This window comes from Adiantum capillus-veneris, chromosome 5 (assembly GCF_014529385.1).
Source record: "Adiantum capillus-veneris isolate H3 chromosome 5, ASM1452938v2, whole genome shotgun sequence".
Lineage (NCBI taxonomy): Eukaryota > Viridiplantae > Streptophyta > Polypodiopsida > Polypodiales > Pteridaceae > Adiantum > Adiantum capillus-veneris.
Window position 1 is genome coordinate 40,579,522 of NC_140935.1, and position 19,319 is coordinate 40,598,840.

At 44.3% G+C, this 19,319-nt stretch overlaps 1 protein-coding gene across 3 annotated transcripts; it reads right to left on the reverse strand.

Moving 5' to 3' along the window:
- Positions 1-10: 10 nt before the first annotated feature.
- On the reverse strand, positions 11-17,532 carry LOC147457188 (uncharacterized). 3 transcript variants are annotated; one of them, XM_086512151.1, is made up of 3 exons: positions 17,367-17,532; positions 16,792-16,876; positions 11-1,460 (listed from the first exon to the last, which is right to left on the reverse strand). In XM_086512151.1, exon 3 carries the CDS (start codon positions 1,433-1,435, stop codon positions 203-205), a length of 1,233 nt encoding a protein of 410 aa, XP_086368277.1. In that variant the 5' UTR covers positions 1,436-1,460; positions 16,792-16,876; positions 17,367-17,532; the 3' UTR covers positions 11-202. The 3 variants fall into 3 exon arrangements, with proteins under 3 accessions (XP_086368277.1, XP_086368278.1, XP_086368276.1); XM_086512152.1 differs by having other exon boundaries at positions 16,792-16,888; XM_086512150.1 differs by lacking the exon at positions 16,792-16,876.
- Between the last annotated feature and the right edge of the window lie 1,787 nt (positions 17,533-19,319).

Sequence of the window (19,319 nt, forward strand, 5' to 3'; positions counted from 1 at the left end):
AGAAACTAGAAGAATCTAAAGAGAGCACCCCTTAAAATATGAGATACCTTCAAAGCTTGACCACTGTACCATTTTAGATATCCAGCTAGATATGAGCTCTACCAAGTTTGCCACTTAACAGTTGAACGAAAAAATACAACAGATTCACCTTTAAAAAGTTTGAAGACCCAAGGAAAAATGTCCTCAAACAGACCACATTGTCTCATATCCCCCGTGGCCTGAGCTGCCTTCTCACCTGCCCCTCAATTGAATTTGCCGTCTCTGCTCCAACATTCCTGCTACCAGATGCATTGTTAAGTCCATCAGCCCCATGGGAAATACTTCCAACGAACTCTCGCAACCTCGCACTTCCAGCTCTTGAAGAGAGAAGCTGATAATGATCTCGTAATTGCCCGTCATACACTAGAGGAATGGTCGAATGCAGCAAGAAAAAGGATGACCACCAACGCCCATCATCATTCACCATGTCCTCATTTGCAACACCCCCAATTGTACTCAACACATCTCCTATTTCTCTTTGCCGCTCCATTCGTAACCAATCCCTTTGACGAACAGGATCAACATCACAAGGCCGAGTAAAAGGATGCTCACAGCGAGCATGCACCCGCAGCTCCTGGTATGTCCCTGAGAACATGCATGACTCATGCGAACAGCTTCTTGGTTTGTCGTTGAAATACTTCCTAGCTGCATTGATAACACGCCAGCCAAATATTTGACCTCTACACAGAGGGCAGATCAAGTGCTTGCTCTTTAAAGAAGCACCTGTCCCATGCTCCTCCCCAGAAGACAATCCTTCAAAACTATCCATTTCCATACTCGACTCCAAATCCGAAAACTGCATCCCAGCATCACTTATTTCATTCCGGGTGAGGAGAGGTAGATGGGTATTCCTTCTCGATCTTCGAGTAAAAACATCAGAACCTGCAGTAGCAAGTCTTGAATTCATTGCTTCAATGATCGCATTTTCCATGTCACGAGCACCTAGTGCATGCTCAGACGAGACAGTAGCAGACACTCTGGGAGTTCTGCGGGTAGAGGGGATAGGGTAAGCACCAACAATCCGCATGTTTAAGCCATCAGCAGTATATAAGGAATCAGCAACCGAATGCTCTGCATGTTCTGAAGAAAATGCTTGCCTTGGACCATGGGACTTCTGCAGCCCAGCTTGGGTTTTTTGATACTGATCAAGACAATTAGAATGTATATGACTTGTATTGCACATGTAGGGCCGGCAACCATCTGCATGAGAGGAGCACATAAGGAGGACAGCATTGTGAGGGGATTCAAGACAAATGGGACATAGGGCATCTTCCCAGTCTTCTTTCCTATCTTGGTCACCAGCATTATCCCCCTCACGCCCCTTGCCACAACCCTTGTAAGGGCAACTTCTACTCTTCAGTGGTGCGGATCGTCCACTTCTTTTATCTTTAGGCATCTTCCAATCCAAAGGAATTAAAGCCCTGGCAAGAAGATGACACTTCGCTTTGTTAGAAAACAGGTGCTAAAAATACCTACAAACCCAGATGAAAAAGAGACCATAAGGAGTTACCGACTGAAAACAAGACAGACTGGCGTGTACGAAACTTTAAACAATCAAATAAAACTGTAGATTGTTCAGAGACAGATGGTAAGAGCAGGCTCAATAATGAACCATTGAATAAATAGAACAAAATTTCTCTTCTATTCTCAAGGTTTAAGTACTGCAAACTAGGTACTCAGCACTTCACATTGACAAACACAATTTCAACAGTGTTCAAACTGGACGGATTGGATGCCCAACAAAAGACAAACTATCTATTGTCTTATTGTGCAGTAAGTACTTGAGACTTCAAGTCAAGCATGCTAACCGCATTAAGAGCAGACAGTCAAACCCTTCCAGTTACCCAATCATGCACTGTGTCTCTAAAAATGTGTTGCATGATGTATACTTTTCACAGCCTGGTTAAAAACAATATAATACTCTACCCAGGAGATGACCAAGAGAAATCCAGCTTACGAGGAAGGCTGAAAAACACTTGACAAAAGTAACCTCAATGCAAAACTTTATCCTCAAGTGAAACCTGTGAAGCCCGAATAACTAGGAATGCTTCCTATGCGTAAACACAAAACAGGGGCTTTTAAAGTGATAATAAATTGCACCCAAGGTGAACAGCTAGCTGTAGACTGAGATTGCATCCATAGACATAGTAACCATTCTACAGTCTATACATGATGTAGTATATGCATATGACACTAAATCGATTGCTGAGAAAACTAAGCCAAGAAAATAAATTGACCTCAAAGCATGCTGCAAATTGAATGTACCCTTTTGTCACGTGCACATCTAACCCGATGTGCATGTGGACAAGCTTACTCACACTTCCTAGGGTTATGGACAGCCTAGGAAGTGTTCTGGCACCTTTGTGTGCCTATACGCAGGAAGTGCATGTCCAAGCACTTTAGAGTAGTTGCATACCCTCTGATTGCACATGAGCACAGCCAGTGTAGGCACTAGGGAGTTTTCCAATAGTCTAGCACTAGTACCCAGGCCTAGGTAGTTAAGTTACTGCAGCACCTCTTATCGATAAGTTGCAAACTTATTAATACGTGACATATAGCCACAATATAAAACATCGTTGGGTAGTTTCTAAAGATCTGGTCCACCCAGCAATAAATCCCTATGTGCAATAAATCCCTATATAAGTGACCCTGGGGGTCACCCATTGAAGCAAGTCCGTAGCCAGCCCACAGTACCCAACCCTCTAGCATTCTTACTAGCAGTAACAGCATCAAATCCTTGGCATTTTTGCCTGGTACCAGCCCATCAGCATCTTCGTTGCCATCTCCTTGCAGATCAGCCAGCATTTGTATTCAGCCCTCAGTCCCAGTACCAGCGTTTCCATTTTCAGCCCCACCTGCATCAGAATATATCAGTGTTTTAACGCAGATCAGTAAATTGCAGATTTCAGTCCTCATATACACCAGCGTTTTCAGTTTTCAGCCCCTCCTCGACATCAGCCATAGCACATCCACCCATAGCCTCACAAAGTTCTCGGATCCAAGCATCAATAGCAAAATCCCATCACCATCTCAGCATCTAGGACTATTGTTGCATTTGTGCAATCTAAAGCAAATACCTCTCTAGCGATAGAGAGGGGGGCCCTTGGAAGGGGGGGGTTTGGGACCCCATCCGGTGTTAGTCTTCTTTCTAACTTTATCACTCACAAAACCCTCACTCGGTATCATTCTCTCTTCTCTCTCTGGTCTATTGCACATCTCATTCATGAAATTAAAAAAAACCCTCTCATGCGATAAAAAGAACCTTGAGTACGCATTGAGCACTCATCTTGAGCATTCACCATAAATCACTTTCGTTGCATATTACATTGGTATCACAACTTGTTGGCAGTGTTCGCTATTGTCCCTCAAGAAAAGAACCTAAAGAACCTCTCTCACATTTATTTTCTCAAAGACCCTTTGTGTCCCTAGCCCGGACATATTAGGCACTAGTCCATCACGCATAGGGCACGTTCCCATCTTCATCGCTCTGTCTTAAGGGCCATAAAGTCATAAAGAACCACCGAAAAATTTTTGCTTGTTTGCGATTACACATGTCACATATCAGCCCTATAAGTGAGGCACATAACACAAATCAGCCCTTAAAGTGAGGCGCCTTTCTTTTTACACGCCATTTGTACACGTCTTTCTTGTGGATACATGCGATGATAAAAGAGTGCTAATCACACTAAATCATCTATGGCATGTATAGGATGCATGCAATCAAGGACGTTTGCGATTTTAAGAGGGGGGTATGTCACGAGACTGTGACAGCCACTATATATATTTTTCCCTTGATTTTAATTTAATTTTTTGGGATCCTCTTGTTATAATCACAAATACCCGAACATTGCGTGGCCAATGTGAAACGCCCGTTGGTCGAGAGTTTCACCCGCAAGATTCAAGGCCACGCAGCCACGAGATGGTTGGGCCGATCGGCACTGAAATCCGACTAGTAAAGAAGTGGCTAGGCTCAATTATAGTCATTTAGGCCCCTCGACAAGACTTTATAAGTTGGTGGGTACTAGGAATTAAACTAAAAGCAACAAACTGGACACATGGCAATAAGAGAGCAAGTTGCACGCCACACACTCTTCTAGAAAGCTCATCTGTCACGTGCACATCTAACCCTATGTGTACGTGGACAAGCTACTTCATGACAAGGGTTTAGTCAACTTAGCTTAGGAAGTGTTCTGGCACTTTTGTGAGTCTGTTCACAGACCGTGCATGTCCAGGCACTTAGAGTAGATGCATATCCTCTGGTTGCACACAGCATGATCATCAGATTACCATTAGAGCCCATAAGGAGCATTTTTACAGTGCACAGACCTATTTTCCCTATTTTAGCCATTTTTCACTTATTATTATTAAGTGACTTTGTTGGAAACTGGGTAGGGCAATTTGGCTAAGACAATATATAAGAAAAGCTAGCGCTAGCAGTTTCTGGCAGAAGAGGCAGCAGGAACCAAGTGCACCTTCTCGGTGAGACTCCCTGGCAGGCAACCTAGCGTTTTCAGCCATCAAGAAAAGCCTAACATTTTCAACATTTGCAGACCAGCCCTAGCGTTTTGCAATTGTAGATCAACCCGGCCATAGCTAATCACAGCAGATTCTCTAGCGTTTTTGCAACAAGACAGCATATCAGCCTAGCGTTCTGCAGATTCCCAATGACAGGAGCATCATAGCTTCAACGTTTTCAGTTTTCAGCCTATAGACACCGCAGAACAGCCCCCAAACCTCGCACATCTCACCTTCCCGCAGCAAATCCTCGCCGCACAATCAGATCAGTCAGCATTTGCAAACTCAGCCTACTATTCGTAGATTTCAGCATTTGTGTTTTCAACGCATCGTCGTCACATAGTTGTCATCGCCGTCGTCACCGACATAGAGTCAGAATTCAGTAGATACAAGATTTGCAAATTTCAGCCCTCAGCGTTTTCAGATTTCAGCCCGTCTCGTCGTCAACATCGTCGGCAAGTCCATTGCATTTAGACCATTGTACGAGATTTGTGCAATCAATAGCATAGACTTCTCTCGCCATCGAGAGAGGGGCCCTTGGAGGAGGGTTTGACAACATTCTGATGTCGTATTCTTCTCTCTCTATCTCTCAGTCTCAGCACCTTCATTGACAGTGTTTACCACTTTGTTGTGATCATTTGCACTCTCACACTAAAGGAACGGAAGGCTCTCCCTTCCGTAAGTAAAAGGAACCCTTGAGCACAGTTCAGAGCACTCATCTTGAGCAAAGTTCAACATTCACTTCCGCTACACCTTACATTGGTATTAGAGCTTTGGCAGTGTTTTGTATCACTCAAGGAAAGAACCACAAGAATTATTTTTTTGCTTGTTGCGGTCGCACGTAACCCAAGTCCACTTGGGTGTGTCAATTCCTAATCGTGTTTTTCAAGAGTGACAGGAAACCCAAGAAAGAAGAGCTTGTCCAACCTCCCCTTGTTTCTCTTTTCACTCATTGAGAGCGGACCGTGCACTTAGCGGCCAGCCAATCAACGTGAGGTGGGAAAAAGCAACCTTGGTGTGAGTGCAAGTGTGAGTGCAAGGCCACCATGGGGTGCGCCCGCAGGAAAGAGAAGAGCTCGGGTAAGTGTCACGAGGACGTGGCAGTTATTAACCATGTCACAAGGATGTGGCAACTGCTAACCTTGGTTGTTGGTTTCTTTCCAATGGGGTTTATTTTATTTGTTTTGAGACCCTCTTTTTGAAGTAGCAAACGGTCGGACATTGTATGGCCAATGTGAATGGTAGTTTCACCCGCAGACGGGAAGTGGTCGGCACTCGAATTCGTATGGTAAGAGGATGTCTAGGCTTAGAGCAAGATCATATAGGTCCCCCCGTCGCACTTAGCAAGTTGGTGGATACTAGGAAGTGAACTCAATTAAGGCGTAAAGTCAAGGTGGGACTACCAACAAAAAGTATCCGACAGTTGGGCCACATTGCACTTTTGGATGCGGTCCCAATGAGGATAGATGGTCAGATGACCAGTGGGAGCCCAACGGAAGCATCTCCTAAAATTTAGGGAACCGCTATTTTGGGCCGTGAAATGTGTTCGCGTCATTACCTCCGGTATGACCGGGGGAACATTTTATAACTCTCTCACGAAGTCAACTGACGCGTCGTTTGGGATATTTTTAAGCAGCGAACCCGAAACGGGAAAATGCTTGTAAATGCACCAAGTGTCACATTTTCGTGAACTTTCCTCCTACAAAAAAATGGGCGCTGATTTTTAAGCTGGGAGAGGCCTCATTATGCAATTTGTCACAGGTTAAGAGCTATGGAGTGCTTCCTTTCCCTCTCATATACAGTGTGGTGCTAGGAGTGATGCCCTGCACACTACACACTGCTCTCTCTCTCCTCTACGTGCAGTTATGTGATGCCCCACAAGAGGGCTCCTCATTTGACTGATGTACAGCTATGTGGGTTCATGCTTTTGCGCTGAGGCAAGAGCCTCCTTGAGCAGGAACAAGGGTAGCTAGTTGCTACTCCAAAGCAGGCACTGGTGAGGGTCATCACCTCACCATACAGGTGCAAAATCAGCGCTGTGTATGCGCTGTAATTTTACTGTTTTTCAGCCATACGGACGCAAAAACCTTTGGGAATCGTGCCCCACTGCCAGAGGACAGTTAGGGGACTGTTTGGGGATGAAAACAGGGCAAAAACCAGTAAATACAGCATGCTGAATTTAATGTATTTGGGCAGGAATCAGAGGGTATACGCCAGTGCAAGTGAGTTCTAGCAGGGGAATTGGTTTCGCGCAAGTTTTGGGGCTGTTATGCTGCCGAAATTTGGCCAAATCAAATGGTATCTAGGTGGATACACGTGAAGGATTCCCAGGACCTTACCTTGTAATTTACCCTCCTTAAGAATAAAGAAATACCGAAAGGGGCGCCAATTTTGGGGCCTACAGGTTGTCGGTGTCTGCTCGGAGCATTCTAGCTTCCGAGCTGTGTGTATTCAAGTGTTAATTCCCGTCGCAGGTTCTCTTTGCAAAGTGCTCTGTGTGTGTGTCTAAAGTAAAGAATTTCGGGTGAAAGCCAACACCTACCGCCCTACGGGCCGGTTTCAGTAAGAGAAGATCCTTCTCTAACACAGATTGCAAGCTAAAGAACCTCAAGAACTCAAGACCCTCAAGACCCTCAAGAACCCAAGTTCCTCGTGAACTTAAGAACCCAAGACTTCAGTGTATGGTCATCACCCTAAGCAGAATGGATACTTCGCATGGAGGTGATAAGCATGGAAGTGGCGAAGAAGAATTTTCCCCACCAAGAGGTTTTTCCGACCCTCCCCCCTCTCCATCTACGCCAAGGATTGCACCAAATCCTATGGAGGCTTTGGTCAAGACAATGATGGACATGATGTTACAACAAGAAGCGCAGCGCGCTGCCTTGGAGCGCGAGCACGAAGAAAGAAAAGCAATCATGGAACGCGAGCGCGAAGGAAGAAAAGCAGCATTGGATCGCGAACGCGAAGAAAGAAAAGCAGAAAGAAAGACCGACTTGGAGCGCGACGGCGGTCGACGAAAAAAGGGCAGCCTTGGAGCGTGAGCATGAGCGCGAGCAAGCGCACATGGCGGCCGAAGAGAGAAGGGCAGCCTTGAAGCGTGAGCGCGAGCAAGCGTACTTGACGGCCAAAGAAAGAAGGGCAGCTATTGAGCTTGAGCGTGAGCAAGCACGCGAAGCCCAACGAGTAGCGGCCGAAGACAGACGAGCGGCCTTGGAGTTAGAGCGTGAGGCGCAGAGAGACCAATGCATGCAAGAGTTGGTCCTACAGGTACTCACCTCGAAACGCGAGCCGGCCAAAGATGTTGGTGGTTCATCAAGTAGCAGAGACTCGAACTCCAACAACCCCGTCACAAAGAAGATCACGCTCAATAAGTATGATGGGAAGATGGATGCTAGTGTTATGCATTCTTGGTTGCATCAATTTAATGCTTATTTTGCGACAACTAAGAAGACAGGGAATAGCAAGGTTTTGATGGCAACCATGTACCTTGCCAGTGATGCCATCAATTGGTATCACGCATGGCAAGAGGCACAGTTGGTCGCGCACCTAGAGGCAACCGACGGAGACGCGCCCCTTTCCTTCAATGGACCGACTTCCAAGACAAGCTCAAGGCACGGTTTATGCCACCACAGTACCTAGCGCTGTTGAAAGAAGATTGGCGCAATCTCAAGCAGAATGGTATGCCAATCATGTCTTTCTCTAATCGTGTTTTCCAGCTCAGCACCCAATTACGCAAATCGGATGATGAGGACAAGGAGGCTTTCATTTTCGGGTTGGACGACTATATCAGGTTTGATGTCGAAGTCCTCGATCCCGTAGATCTCAACAAGGCGGTAGCGATTGCTCTCGCACAAGAAATGAAGCACAATAAGGGAAAGCCTAAGGAGAACAAGACTTTGCAAAGTACCTCTCAAACTTCTCAGAACCCTCAGAACGGTAAGAACGGTAACTCTTCTAACCAATCTTCCTCTAGTCTCTCAGCAAAGAACTCACAAAATGAATCTAAGGGTAAAGCTAACACAATTGCTAAACCTAAGCTCACCCCATATGAAAAAGCAGCACAAGGAATTTTAGGAGGATACATCACGTCAGAAGAACAAAACATTTATTCTAAAGAAGGTCAATGTTATCATTGTCACATCAAGGGTCACATAAAAAGAACATGTCCTAACCTTGACTCCAATGAATTTAAAGAACCCACATCCTTTGTCAATGCAATAAATGAGAACACGAGTGTGACCCAAGTTTCTCATGATCCTCCATTTCACGAGTCTCTCATTAAGTGTTATGGTCATGTGAAGGGTCAGCCTTTTGTCATATTGTTTGACCCAAGCAGTATGCATGATGTGATTAGTGACTCTCTTGTCGAAAGAGCCCGCTTGGAGGTTAGCAAGACATCTCCTTTCGAGGTGTCGGGCTTCGCTCTTGGTATGGACTCTCTCATCACGCAAGAGTGCCTTGATGTTTTGTTCACTGTTCAACAAGCATCCTTCCTCAGAAGATTTGTAGTCTCTCCTCCTTCAGGATGTGATATGCTTTTAGGTATTCGATGGTTTTGTGAGCATAACCCTCTCATTGATTGGGCAGCTAGTACTTTACTTTCAATGCTAAAAGTGACTTCCATTGTCATTCGTGAGGAGCAAGTTGTTCATTCTTCATCTCTCATTTCTAATGTGCAGGCGACGATTGAAAAGAATCAAGAGAAGGAGACTCTCTCAGTCTTGTCTTCTCCAAAGCACGACATACATGATTTGTAGGATAAAGATGTGATTGTTCACAAGGATAATGGTTTAGTTGATACTTTGTCTGGTGAACCTAACCTCATTGCAGATTCGATCAATCACGAAGAACCGATCTTGGCTCTCGAGTTGAGGTCCCAAGAACCCCCACAAGAAGTATTATGTGTGCGCATGATTAGTCAGCACACATTGTTCGAGTGTTTCATTCGTGATGGTTTCCTGTATTTTAGTCACCGTTCTTATGTGATCCCTTTTCATAGGCATGCCATATGGTACGATGAACACGATTCACTCATGAATGAGCACGGATGTATGCGGATTACTCATGAAAAGATGAAATGTTTGCACCCAAGGAATTCACATTCCATGTCTCTTCCTTGGCATGACAGAGTATCCGAAAGAGCACAAGAAGGATTGAGCATCAAGCATCGGCATTTCCATTGTGATTTGATAGATTTCGATCAAAAAGACAAGTTTCGATTCCATTGTTTGCGTGTGTTTGATGAACGGTTTGGCACTCCGTCTATATGTTCATCTACATTGCATGCACAGTCTTCAAAGAAGACTAGAATTTTTCCAATCACTTTACATGGAATGGGTACGTTCATGTTTTTGTGTTGGAAGTGGTTTCAGGAATTTTCATCCTCGGATTCTTGAAGAAGGTAGACACATGACTATAGACGAAGTTGAAGCATTGAAGGAGCCATAGATAACTTTGTCTCGCTTTCGGCGCGGCCCAAAGAAGCAAGCGTTGCAGACCTTTATGAAGTTCAAGATCGCACGACCCACGCATCAGAGTGATCCGGCAAAGGGTCCTTCCCAAGATTTTAGACGCTGTTGGCGATCTCCCTTGACGCCATATAGTTCGGTACCAGCACCTCACTTTAAAAAGGAGGGGATGTCACGTGCACATCTAACCCTATGTGTACGTGGACAAGCTACTTCATGACAAAGATTCAGTCAGCTTAGCTTAGGAAGTGTTCTGGCACTTTTGTGAGTTTGTTCGCAGACCGTGCATGTCCAGGCACTTAGAGTAGATGCATATCCTCTGGTTGCACACAACATGATCATCAAATTACCATCAGAACCCATCAGGAGCATATTTACAGTGCACAAACTTATTTTCCCTACTTTAGCCATTTTTCACTTATTATTATTAAGTGACTTTGTTGGGAAACTGGGTAGGGCAATTTGGCTAAGACAAAATATAAGAAAAGCTAGCCCTCGCAATTTCTGGCAGAAGAGGCAGCAAGAACCAAGTGTTCGACAGTGCACACACTCCTTGGCAGGCAGCCTAGCGTTTTCAACCATCAAGAAAAGCCCAACGTTTTCAGCATTTGCAGATCAGCCCTAGCGTTTTGCAGTTGCAAATCAACCCGGCGATAGTAGATCACAATAGATTCCCTAGCGTTTTTGCAGCAAGACAGCACATCAGCCTAGCGTTTTTGGATCAGCAAGTCAGCCTAGCATTTTGCAAATTCCCGGCAACAGGAGCATCATAGCTTCAGCTTTTTCAATTTTCAGCCTACAGACACCGAAGAACAACCCCCAAACCTCGCAGATCTCACCTTCCCGCAGCAGATCCTCGCCGCACGGTCTGATCAGCCAGCGTTTGCAAATTCAGCCCGCTATTCGCAGATTTCAGCATATGCGTTTTCATCGCATCGTCGTCATCGCCGTCAACACCGACATAGAGTCAGAATTCAGCAAATACAAGATTTGCAGATTTCAGCCCTTAGTTTTTAGATTTCAGCCCGTCTCGTAGTCGTCGACATCGTCGGCAATAGACCATTGTACGAGATTTGTGCAATCAATAGCATAGACTTCTCTCGCAATCGAGAAAGGAGACCTTGGAGGAGGGTTTGACAACATTCTGGTGCCGTGTTCTTCTCTCTCTATCTCTCAATCTCAGCACCTTCATTCACAGTGTTTACCACTTTGTTGTGATCATTTGCACTCTCTCACTAAAGGAACGGAACGCTCTCCCTTCCGTAAGCAAAAGGAACCCTTGGAGCACTCATCTTGAGCAAAGTTCAACATTCACTTCCGTTGCACCTTACATCATCCCAAGAGGGGGCGCCCAAAAATGAGGGACTGATTTTTATTCATTGTGCTACACAATGTGTGTGAGAGTAGTGGGTGCAGGTGATCACAGCTTTAATGGAAAGCTTGCCTTCTCCCTTGCTCTATGTACTGCGAGGATTTGCTCTCGCGCATCTCTCTCCCCCCTTTGCACATATGGTAATGCCCCTCTAGTTGGGCTTCTCATGTGACCGTGTGCACTTCTCGAGGTTTTATGCGCGTTTGCCAAGGCAAGAGCCTTCTGTATAGAAACCCAATTAGCTAGTTGCTAATCCACTTCAAGTATGCACAGTTCCATCGCAAAGGAATGCGAAAACGACGAGTTTTCTCGCGTGAAAACTCGTCCGATGCACAAGGGAACTGTCCCATTGCGTGCGGGAGCTCTTGACACATGCGTAGACGTGTTTGCTCCGCCCAAAATGATGTGAAACAAAGAATTACAGCCTGCTGTGTTTTATTGCAGGTTTAGGGTTTCGCACAAACTGCAAGGTAATGCCAGGGGAGCCTCGTGAAAGCCTTGGGTGCTTGTACAGGACAATTTTGAGAGATTTCCCGCGAGGAATCTCGTTTAATTCAGAGGGCAAGTGACCCTACACGTGTGGGAGCTCGAGGGCTACACACAGGAGTGGTCGGCACGAGAATCAGAGCGCAAAACAGAGAATTACAGCTTGCTGTAATTTTTTGCAGGTTTACGGTTTTGACAAGTTTTGATGCCTACAGGTCCCAGAAGCTTCGGGGAAGCTAGGAGATCACCGAACAAGTGTTTTGGTGCAAATTGTAGGCCAAAAACAGAGATTTCAGCGTGCTGTAATTTCTCGCCAAGTTTGGTAAAGTGCGTGGAAAGTCACTTTCTACTTGGGATTTTGTCCATAGAGACTTCTACTGTGGTTATGCTACCAAAATCGGGTTAGAGTAGGGGAATTTCAGTCCGATAAAAGTAGGACAGCTAGTTTTACAGGTTTTTTCTCAAGTGTAATAAGAATAAAGAAATACCGAAAGGGGCGCCGACCTATGGGACCAACGCGGTGTCACTGTCTGCTTGGAAGCACTCTAGCTGCCAAGCCGTGGTTGGTTTGAAGTGTTGAATTCCTGTCACAAGTTTCTTTGTGAAGTTCCTTTGTGTCATAAAGTTCAAGTAAAGATTCGGGTGAAAGACAAAGTCTACCGCCCTACGGGCCGGTTTCACTAGACGCACAGGTCAAACTGGTGATTCATTTGCTTCGGGTTGTAGATGGCATGGACGCAAGGTTTATGAGGCAATGGACCGCATGATCAAGCACCTTGCACAGCTTGAGCCGGATGTGGAGCGATATGCAAAGATCCATGTGCTTTGCAACTCGAGGTGGAATTCATATGCCTCCCCTTTACACGAGGCTACATGGTGGATCCAGAGTTCCAAGGTGCAAGGCAGGCAAGAGACAGACAGAGAAGTCATGAATCAATTTAAAGAGACCTTGAACAAGATGGTTCTAGACAGAGATGGGCAACACATTGTCAGGGATCAGTTGGGACAGTACAGAGATACGAACGTTGTTTGGCAGTCCAGATGCTCAGATTAATCACAAGAAAATAGGTTCAGTGCTATGGTGGGAGGACTATGATTGATGGCCATGAGCTTCAGAGATCGACGGTCCGTATTCTCAGCCAGTCAATTAGTACCTAAGGCTTGGAGCAATTGTGGTGTACCTTTAGCCACATTGCTTCCACGAAGAGGAATCGGCTTGGGGTAGAGAAGGCAAAAGATCGTGTCTTTGATAGCGCAAATTTGAAAATGCTTTGCAAGTGTACGACTAAACAGACAGATCCTTTTACACAGTGGGAGATGGAGCAAGAGGCTTCTCAGGCAAGTGTTCGGGCCTAGAGCTCGATGATGAGGCATGGGAAGATGTGCATGACATACAGCCGACTACTATTAATTAAGAGGCTTCTCAAGCTAGTGGCTCTTGAGTCTTGACTCTTGAGACTTCAGGACTTCCATTATCTATAACTTTTTGTACTGCGGATTGCCCCCTTTGTAGCCTCTTTATAGTATTTATCACCTTTGGTTTTTTGGTATCGTTGCTTGCCCCCTTTGTAGTCTCTTTATGGTATATATCACCTTCTGTTTTTTTGTAGCACCTTGGCGGGCCTTGTTAGCCAAAATTACGCGAAACTTAAATTTTGCTCAATGTTGTGGCTCAACAGGTCTTATAAGCCTCTTAACTTCTACTCTTGCAAATATTTGAGAGCTCTAACTTGTACTTGCATGTGTTATTGTGTATGGGCATTGTGTCAAATGTGCATGTACTATGACCGCGCCGCCGCACATCACAATCAAGTCATAGTAAGGTCAAATGGTCTTCAAATCGTGTTTTTTGTCAGTATTAGAGTCCTACTTGTATTCAAACACATAACCCTAAAAATTGCATTATTTGGGTGTTTTTTATGCCTCATGTTTCGTGCCGTTCCCATTCCGGACCCCTTGCCACTCCCCCATTCTCCAAGGAGGCCCGTCGTCGTTCGCGTTCCGGGTAATTCTGACAAAACCCCAAAAAAGCTATGTCAAACTGTTGAATGAAGGCGAGGGCCTTGTGGGTATCTCAAAAGCCTGAGAAAGTATCAAACTTTAGTGCTTGTCCACCCTCCTTGAAATCTTTGGTCTTCTTGCTCTTATTCTCGAGAAAATCATATTGATTAGCTCTATAAAAGTGCTTTTTCTTAGAATAAAACGATCTAATCATCAGAGTCCAAACTCTCAAAAGAAGATGAGTCCTCCTCAGAAATGTCAAAAGATTTCCAAGATCTTCAATGGGATTTACTCTTCTTTGCCTTCTTCTTGTTCTTGCCCTGCCTTTGAGTCTTTCTTCAATTTCTGCTCTTTCTGTCCTCATCACTCGAATCAGAGGATGAAGGGCTATCCAAACAGTCGGAAGAGGAAGAGGATGAGGATGAATTGGACCGCTTCTTTGTCTTTCGTGCATTTGGAGAAGACGACTGGCAGCCCAAGTAGCCAAGGTAGTCTGCTGATCGATTGTGTTTCTTTGAATGCTTCTTGGTCTTCAAGAGTCGATTGACTCGTCTTTTGACTACGTTGTCAAGTTCATCTTCATTGTAAACCCACGGAACAAGTATTTTCTTCAAAGCCAACTTTAGAGGTGAGTGGAAGGTTGTACGCCATCGTGAATGCATCTCGTCAATCCGGTGCCTGGTCAAATATTTTGCATATTGAGGATCTTTAGAATACTGAATCATCAGCCGAGCACGGGCATCAACCTGCTGTTGACGTTGCATCTCTCTTCGTTCATACTCCGTGGGCCGAGGGGGCCCGTATTCTTCTTCTGAATCAACAGAAGGTGGTCGTCGTCCATTTGAATTTCCCGTGTTCTCACCCAATCTTGAGTTGTCAGGTGGGTTGTTCTAATCCTTGCGGGATTCGTCGTTGAATCCATGTGTGTCGCGATAGAAAGAATCAGATTCTCCTTGAAAGCAAAATCGATTGAGCTATGATACAACTGTTACGGACTTGGACATCCCAAGTTGGGAATCTGACACGACACGAGAAAATACTTGAAGAAATCTTATCACAATTTAATTAGAGACGACACACGGCCCGGCGTAGTTCCGTGCCCAGAGGTATGGGCCCTAAAGTCTGGCGCCCCTTTCAGTATTTTATTTTTATATTATATCTTGAGCGAAGTACAAAGTCCAAGGGTCCTCTCTGCTCACTGCTCCCAGGTACATTTGGTAAAAGAGAGACCCTGATTACATACTTATAGACCCATGGCCTTCTCAAAAGCAGTACATTAAAAGCTTCAAGTTCTAAAAGCTTCTTGGTCCAAAAGCTGGCGCTCTAAACTGCCATCGCAATCCACGGAATTCCATACGCTGCCACGTCAGTAGTCAACGTAAAACGCGGGCCATCCGTACAGCTCTGCCCCACATCTTTATCTTTTATGTCCCTTTGGGCCCCTTCAAAAAGGTACCATAAGCTATTACAACTTATAGGCTTCAAAGTCTTTAAAATAGGCCTCTCAAAAAATTTTGCAAATTGGTAAAACTTCATCTGCTTCTTTTTCTAGGGGTTGGACCTCCTACTGTCCGAAGTCAGTCCAGATGGTCATGCCATGTCATCACTTTGTGACAGGTTAAGTCTTGAAGAAAGAACCGAGTATGGAAAGGAAGGACGATGTTTGAAGTATCACACTAAAGGTCACATGAAAAAAAGTTGTCCTAAGAAAAAACCCGCATAACCCACATCTTGTGTTAGTGTCATAAATGAGAAGACTAATGTTCCCCAAGTTTCTAATGATCATTTAGATGAGTCTCTCGTGAAGTGTTATGGTCATGTGAATGGTCAGCGCATTGTGATCTTGTTTGATCTGGGCAATATGCATGATGTGATTAGTGATTCTCTTGTGAAAAGCTATTCTAGCAGATCCCATAGTGGTTTCTAGATTTGCTTCTAGAATGCGCTCTTCCATCACGCATGAATTTCTTAAAAGTACAAGTCGCAGTCCTTAAGTACAAGCGCAATTCAAAATGTCAGTTTTCATCGTAAGTTTGTTGTGTCTCCTCTCTCTGGATGTAATATGATTTTTGATATTAAGTTCTTTCGTGAGTTTGAAGCCCCAAGGTGATAGGGAAGAAAATACGCTCTCTCTATTGAAGTGCTTCTCTGTGGTCATTCACTGCGAGCAGCATATTCCTTCTTTGTCATTAATCTCTCTCTCATGTTTTAAAGTTTGATCTAAAACAGAGTGTCTACTCAGCATACACACACTTGTAGCGTTACTTGTATGTTCATTCTCCAGAGTCCATACTAAAGAATCTATTTGTAATACTCATACTGACCCATGTTGTGCAACCGATATTTATGGCCAAAAGTTGCATTTATGCATCAAATGTAATCGCCTAGTTCTTCAATCACGTCAAACAACATTTCTAAGAAGGAGACTCACTCTTATAACTTTAGAGTCCATTCGAATTTTACACTTTTGGATTTGTACACTTTTGGACCCTCAGCAAAAGCATTTCCCACACATACATAAAAAGTTAGATAGATATGGGATGTATTTTCCCTGCTTGTAACATGATTAGCAACACACAAAACTTGCCGCTAGGCCTCCAGGAAAAAGGTCGCACAGATTTTCTATGCTGGTCTCTAAGAACAACAAATTTGTTAGACACAACCATTTTGAAAAATCACATAGCCAGATTCTCCATATGGATATTCGATCAGAGACTCAAAAGTACTTGGCATGTGCAGCTTGCTAATAACTAATGAATCCAACTGTGTAAGATTTACAAAAAGCTTCAGGAACAGGAAGGGGAATGGGAGGAACAGCAGGGGAAGGGCCAAGCAAAAAGACATTAGAGCTGCACAGTACACATCACATAACCGGCTCCAAAAAAAATGCTTCACTGGATGAGACATTACCTGCTGTGGCTTGGCGCCAAAAACCACCCCTCTCTCAAGCCTCAAAATATCATTTGTAGATGCAGCCTTCATAAACCAAGCAGCTCTACACCATGAACTGAAGTCTAATTACAAATGAGATGTGCACCCTGTGCAAAGGCAAATTGGTGATGTACAATGCTTGTGTCTACCTTGCATTCCACATGGATCAGATACAATCTACATGGCATAGATCAGCATACACATATGCATTAGGTGTTTCCCAATGTCCTACTTGTTAACAAGTAACATGTTGCAGGTGTGCCTTAGCATACATCCATCCACCACACATAAATTTAGTATACAGAGTATAAATCGTTTCATGAATATCAAATGGTCAATTACTGATATTGTGGCTTTGGTAACTGAGCTTGTGGAACGTGTGTGTGTGTGTGTGTGTGTGTGTGTGTGTTCCAGAAGCCATACCATCACATTGCGGAAAGTGAAGAAATCAAAACAAAATGCACACGGGATCAAAAAACCCACGACTTATTATCGCTTAACCTAAAACAAGAAGAACGCGGCAGGAGCAAGATCTGATGCACTAGGGAGCGAACCTGGTGAGCCTGCTCGCAAGGAGAAGGAAGGTAGGGGCAGAGGAGGACGACGATGAAGGAATGGGAAGCAGGCAAGGGAGCTCCCAATCGTTATTCAACTCGACAATTCATTCTGCTCTCTCCTTCCCCTTAACCGCAGAGAGACTAGAAGGGAAATTAGAAATGGGAGTGAAAATTTTAAAATAATAACGCTACTGAATAACACATAGTCTAGTCTTAAATAGACTAGCACGCTACCAACAAACTTGGGCCTCACAAATACAATTGCAACATCAAGGCAAGCCCCTCAGATCCTCCCAACTTTGAGAACGGCAGCAAATAAACTCCTTCTTGCGCACATGGAAGCTCGATCATTTGCAAGCCAGTTGACATAAGTTGCAAATCCTGCCAGAGCTTGTGTAGGCTTGTTTGCAGAGCAATTGCAGCCTTTGGGAGACCTTCCCGCCGCGACAGGGAACTCATGCATTCAAAACAACCGACTTCCTTGCAACGCTAAGGAATCTTCCGTTCAAATCGGCAAACAATTACAATAATGGGGCCTTATGGCTCTTGGGATCTAAAAGTGAACGACCGCGCTTCATGTGCGCATAGCAAGAGCACTCAAAGGACCATATGACGAAAGTGGTGCCTGCTAAAAGTAAATTGATTCCCCAATAATTACTTAGAAAGAGGAGTGTCAGTCCATGTAAGCAATCTTAATGCATGTGAGGGCGTGGTGGTTTGAACATACGATAGTATTGCAAGGATTCCAAGCTGCAAGCTTTTGCTTGCGGCCTGTCCAATTTGAAATTTAAGTGCACACCAAACTGTTAGTCAAGGGTTTTTGTTAAAGACCTTGTGGGAGATAGTGATCGTGTAACATCGTCTACATTGCCCAATTAAATCATGTGAGATGTACTCTTTTGTATTTATGATGATGGAAGTTTGCTACATGTGAATATACTTCAACAAAATGTCATTAAGAGTTACTCAATTGCTCCTATTCGCAACTTGCCCATCCTTCTGGAGGTTTACATACTCTAATGAGATGTAATGAAGAGTCATTAGGTTGCTCCCAATGGCAACTCATTCGTCCCCTCGATGTACATGAGAGCTTTTCTTTGTGAGGCCTTCAACTCACATAAGGAAACGAGTATGCCCCCAATAACGGTTACTCAGCTACTCCTAATGGAAATTCACCCATCCCTTCCTTCTTCTCCTATATGTGCATGAGTGTTGTAATGGAAATAGCCTATGAACTTTGAGAATAGCGGAATTAAGAGAATTAAAGTGAGCATTTTTGTGAGATTACTTTGAGAGCATGGAGGGTGAACTTAATTGATGGTAGCAACATAAACATAGTACTTAATTAACTTGGCATGAACAATACTTTTGCAAGAGAGAGAGTATTAGAGAATAGAACAATAGTTGAGGACTGGATTTACTTGGAGCTGGTCCCCCCTCCAAAAGGCATTTGTATTATAGATTCTCCCATCAAGAGAGACTTGTTACAATAGAGTCTTTGTGTTCCTTGTGACCTTGGTGATGCTATGAAGATGAAAAGCTTCATGCATCACGAGCTTAACATAAACTTTGCAAAAAACATTAACTATCCCAAGCCTCAGTCCCAAGGCCTCAAACACCTTCGAAGGTGGAGAGAGCTAGCGGGGAATGAGGGTAGGGAATAGGAAGAAGAATCATTCATAGGAGAAAGAAATAGTTCCTCACTTATCATCACTCTTCTTACTTAACATAGCATAATAGCATAGTAATGAAGATGAAGAAGATGGCAAGCTTAAGCATTGAAGCATGGCTCTTGGTTGGATTTGCATTCCATAGCCAAGAGTGTTGGTGTAGGCTCTCCACTTCTCAACAAGCTTGGAGAAGGAGATGGAGCTCTTGCATTTTGCACTCCACACAATGAGAGAATGTGTGTGTGTGTGTGTGTGGGAGAGTATACCCCCCCTCTCATGC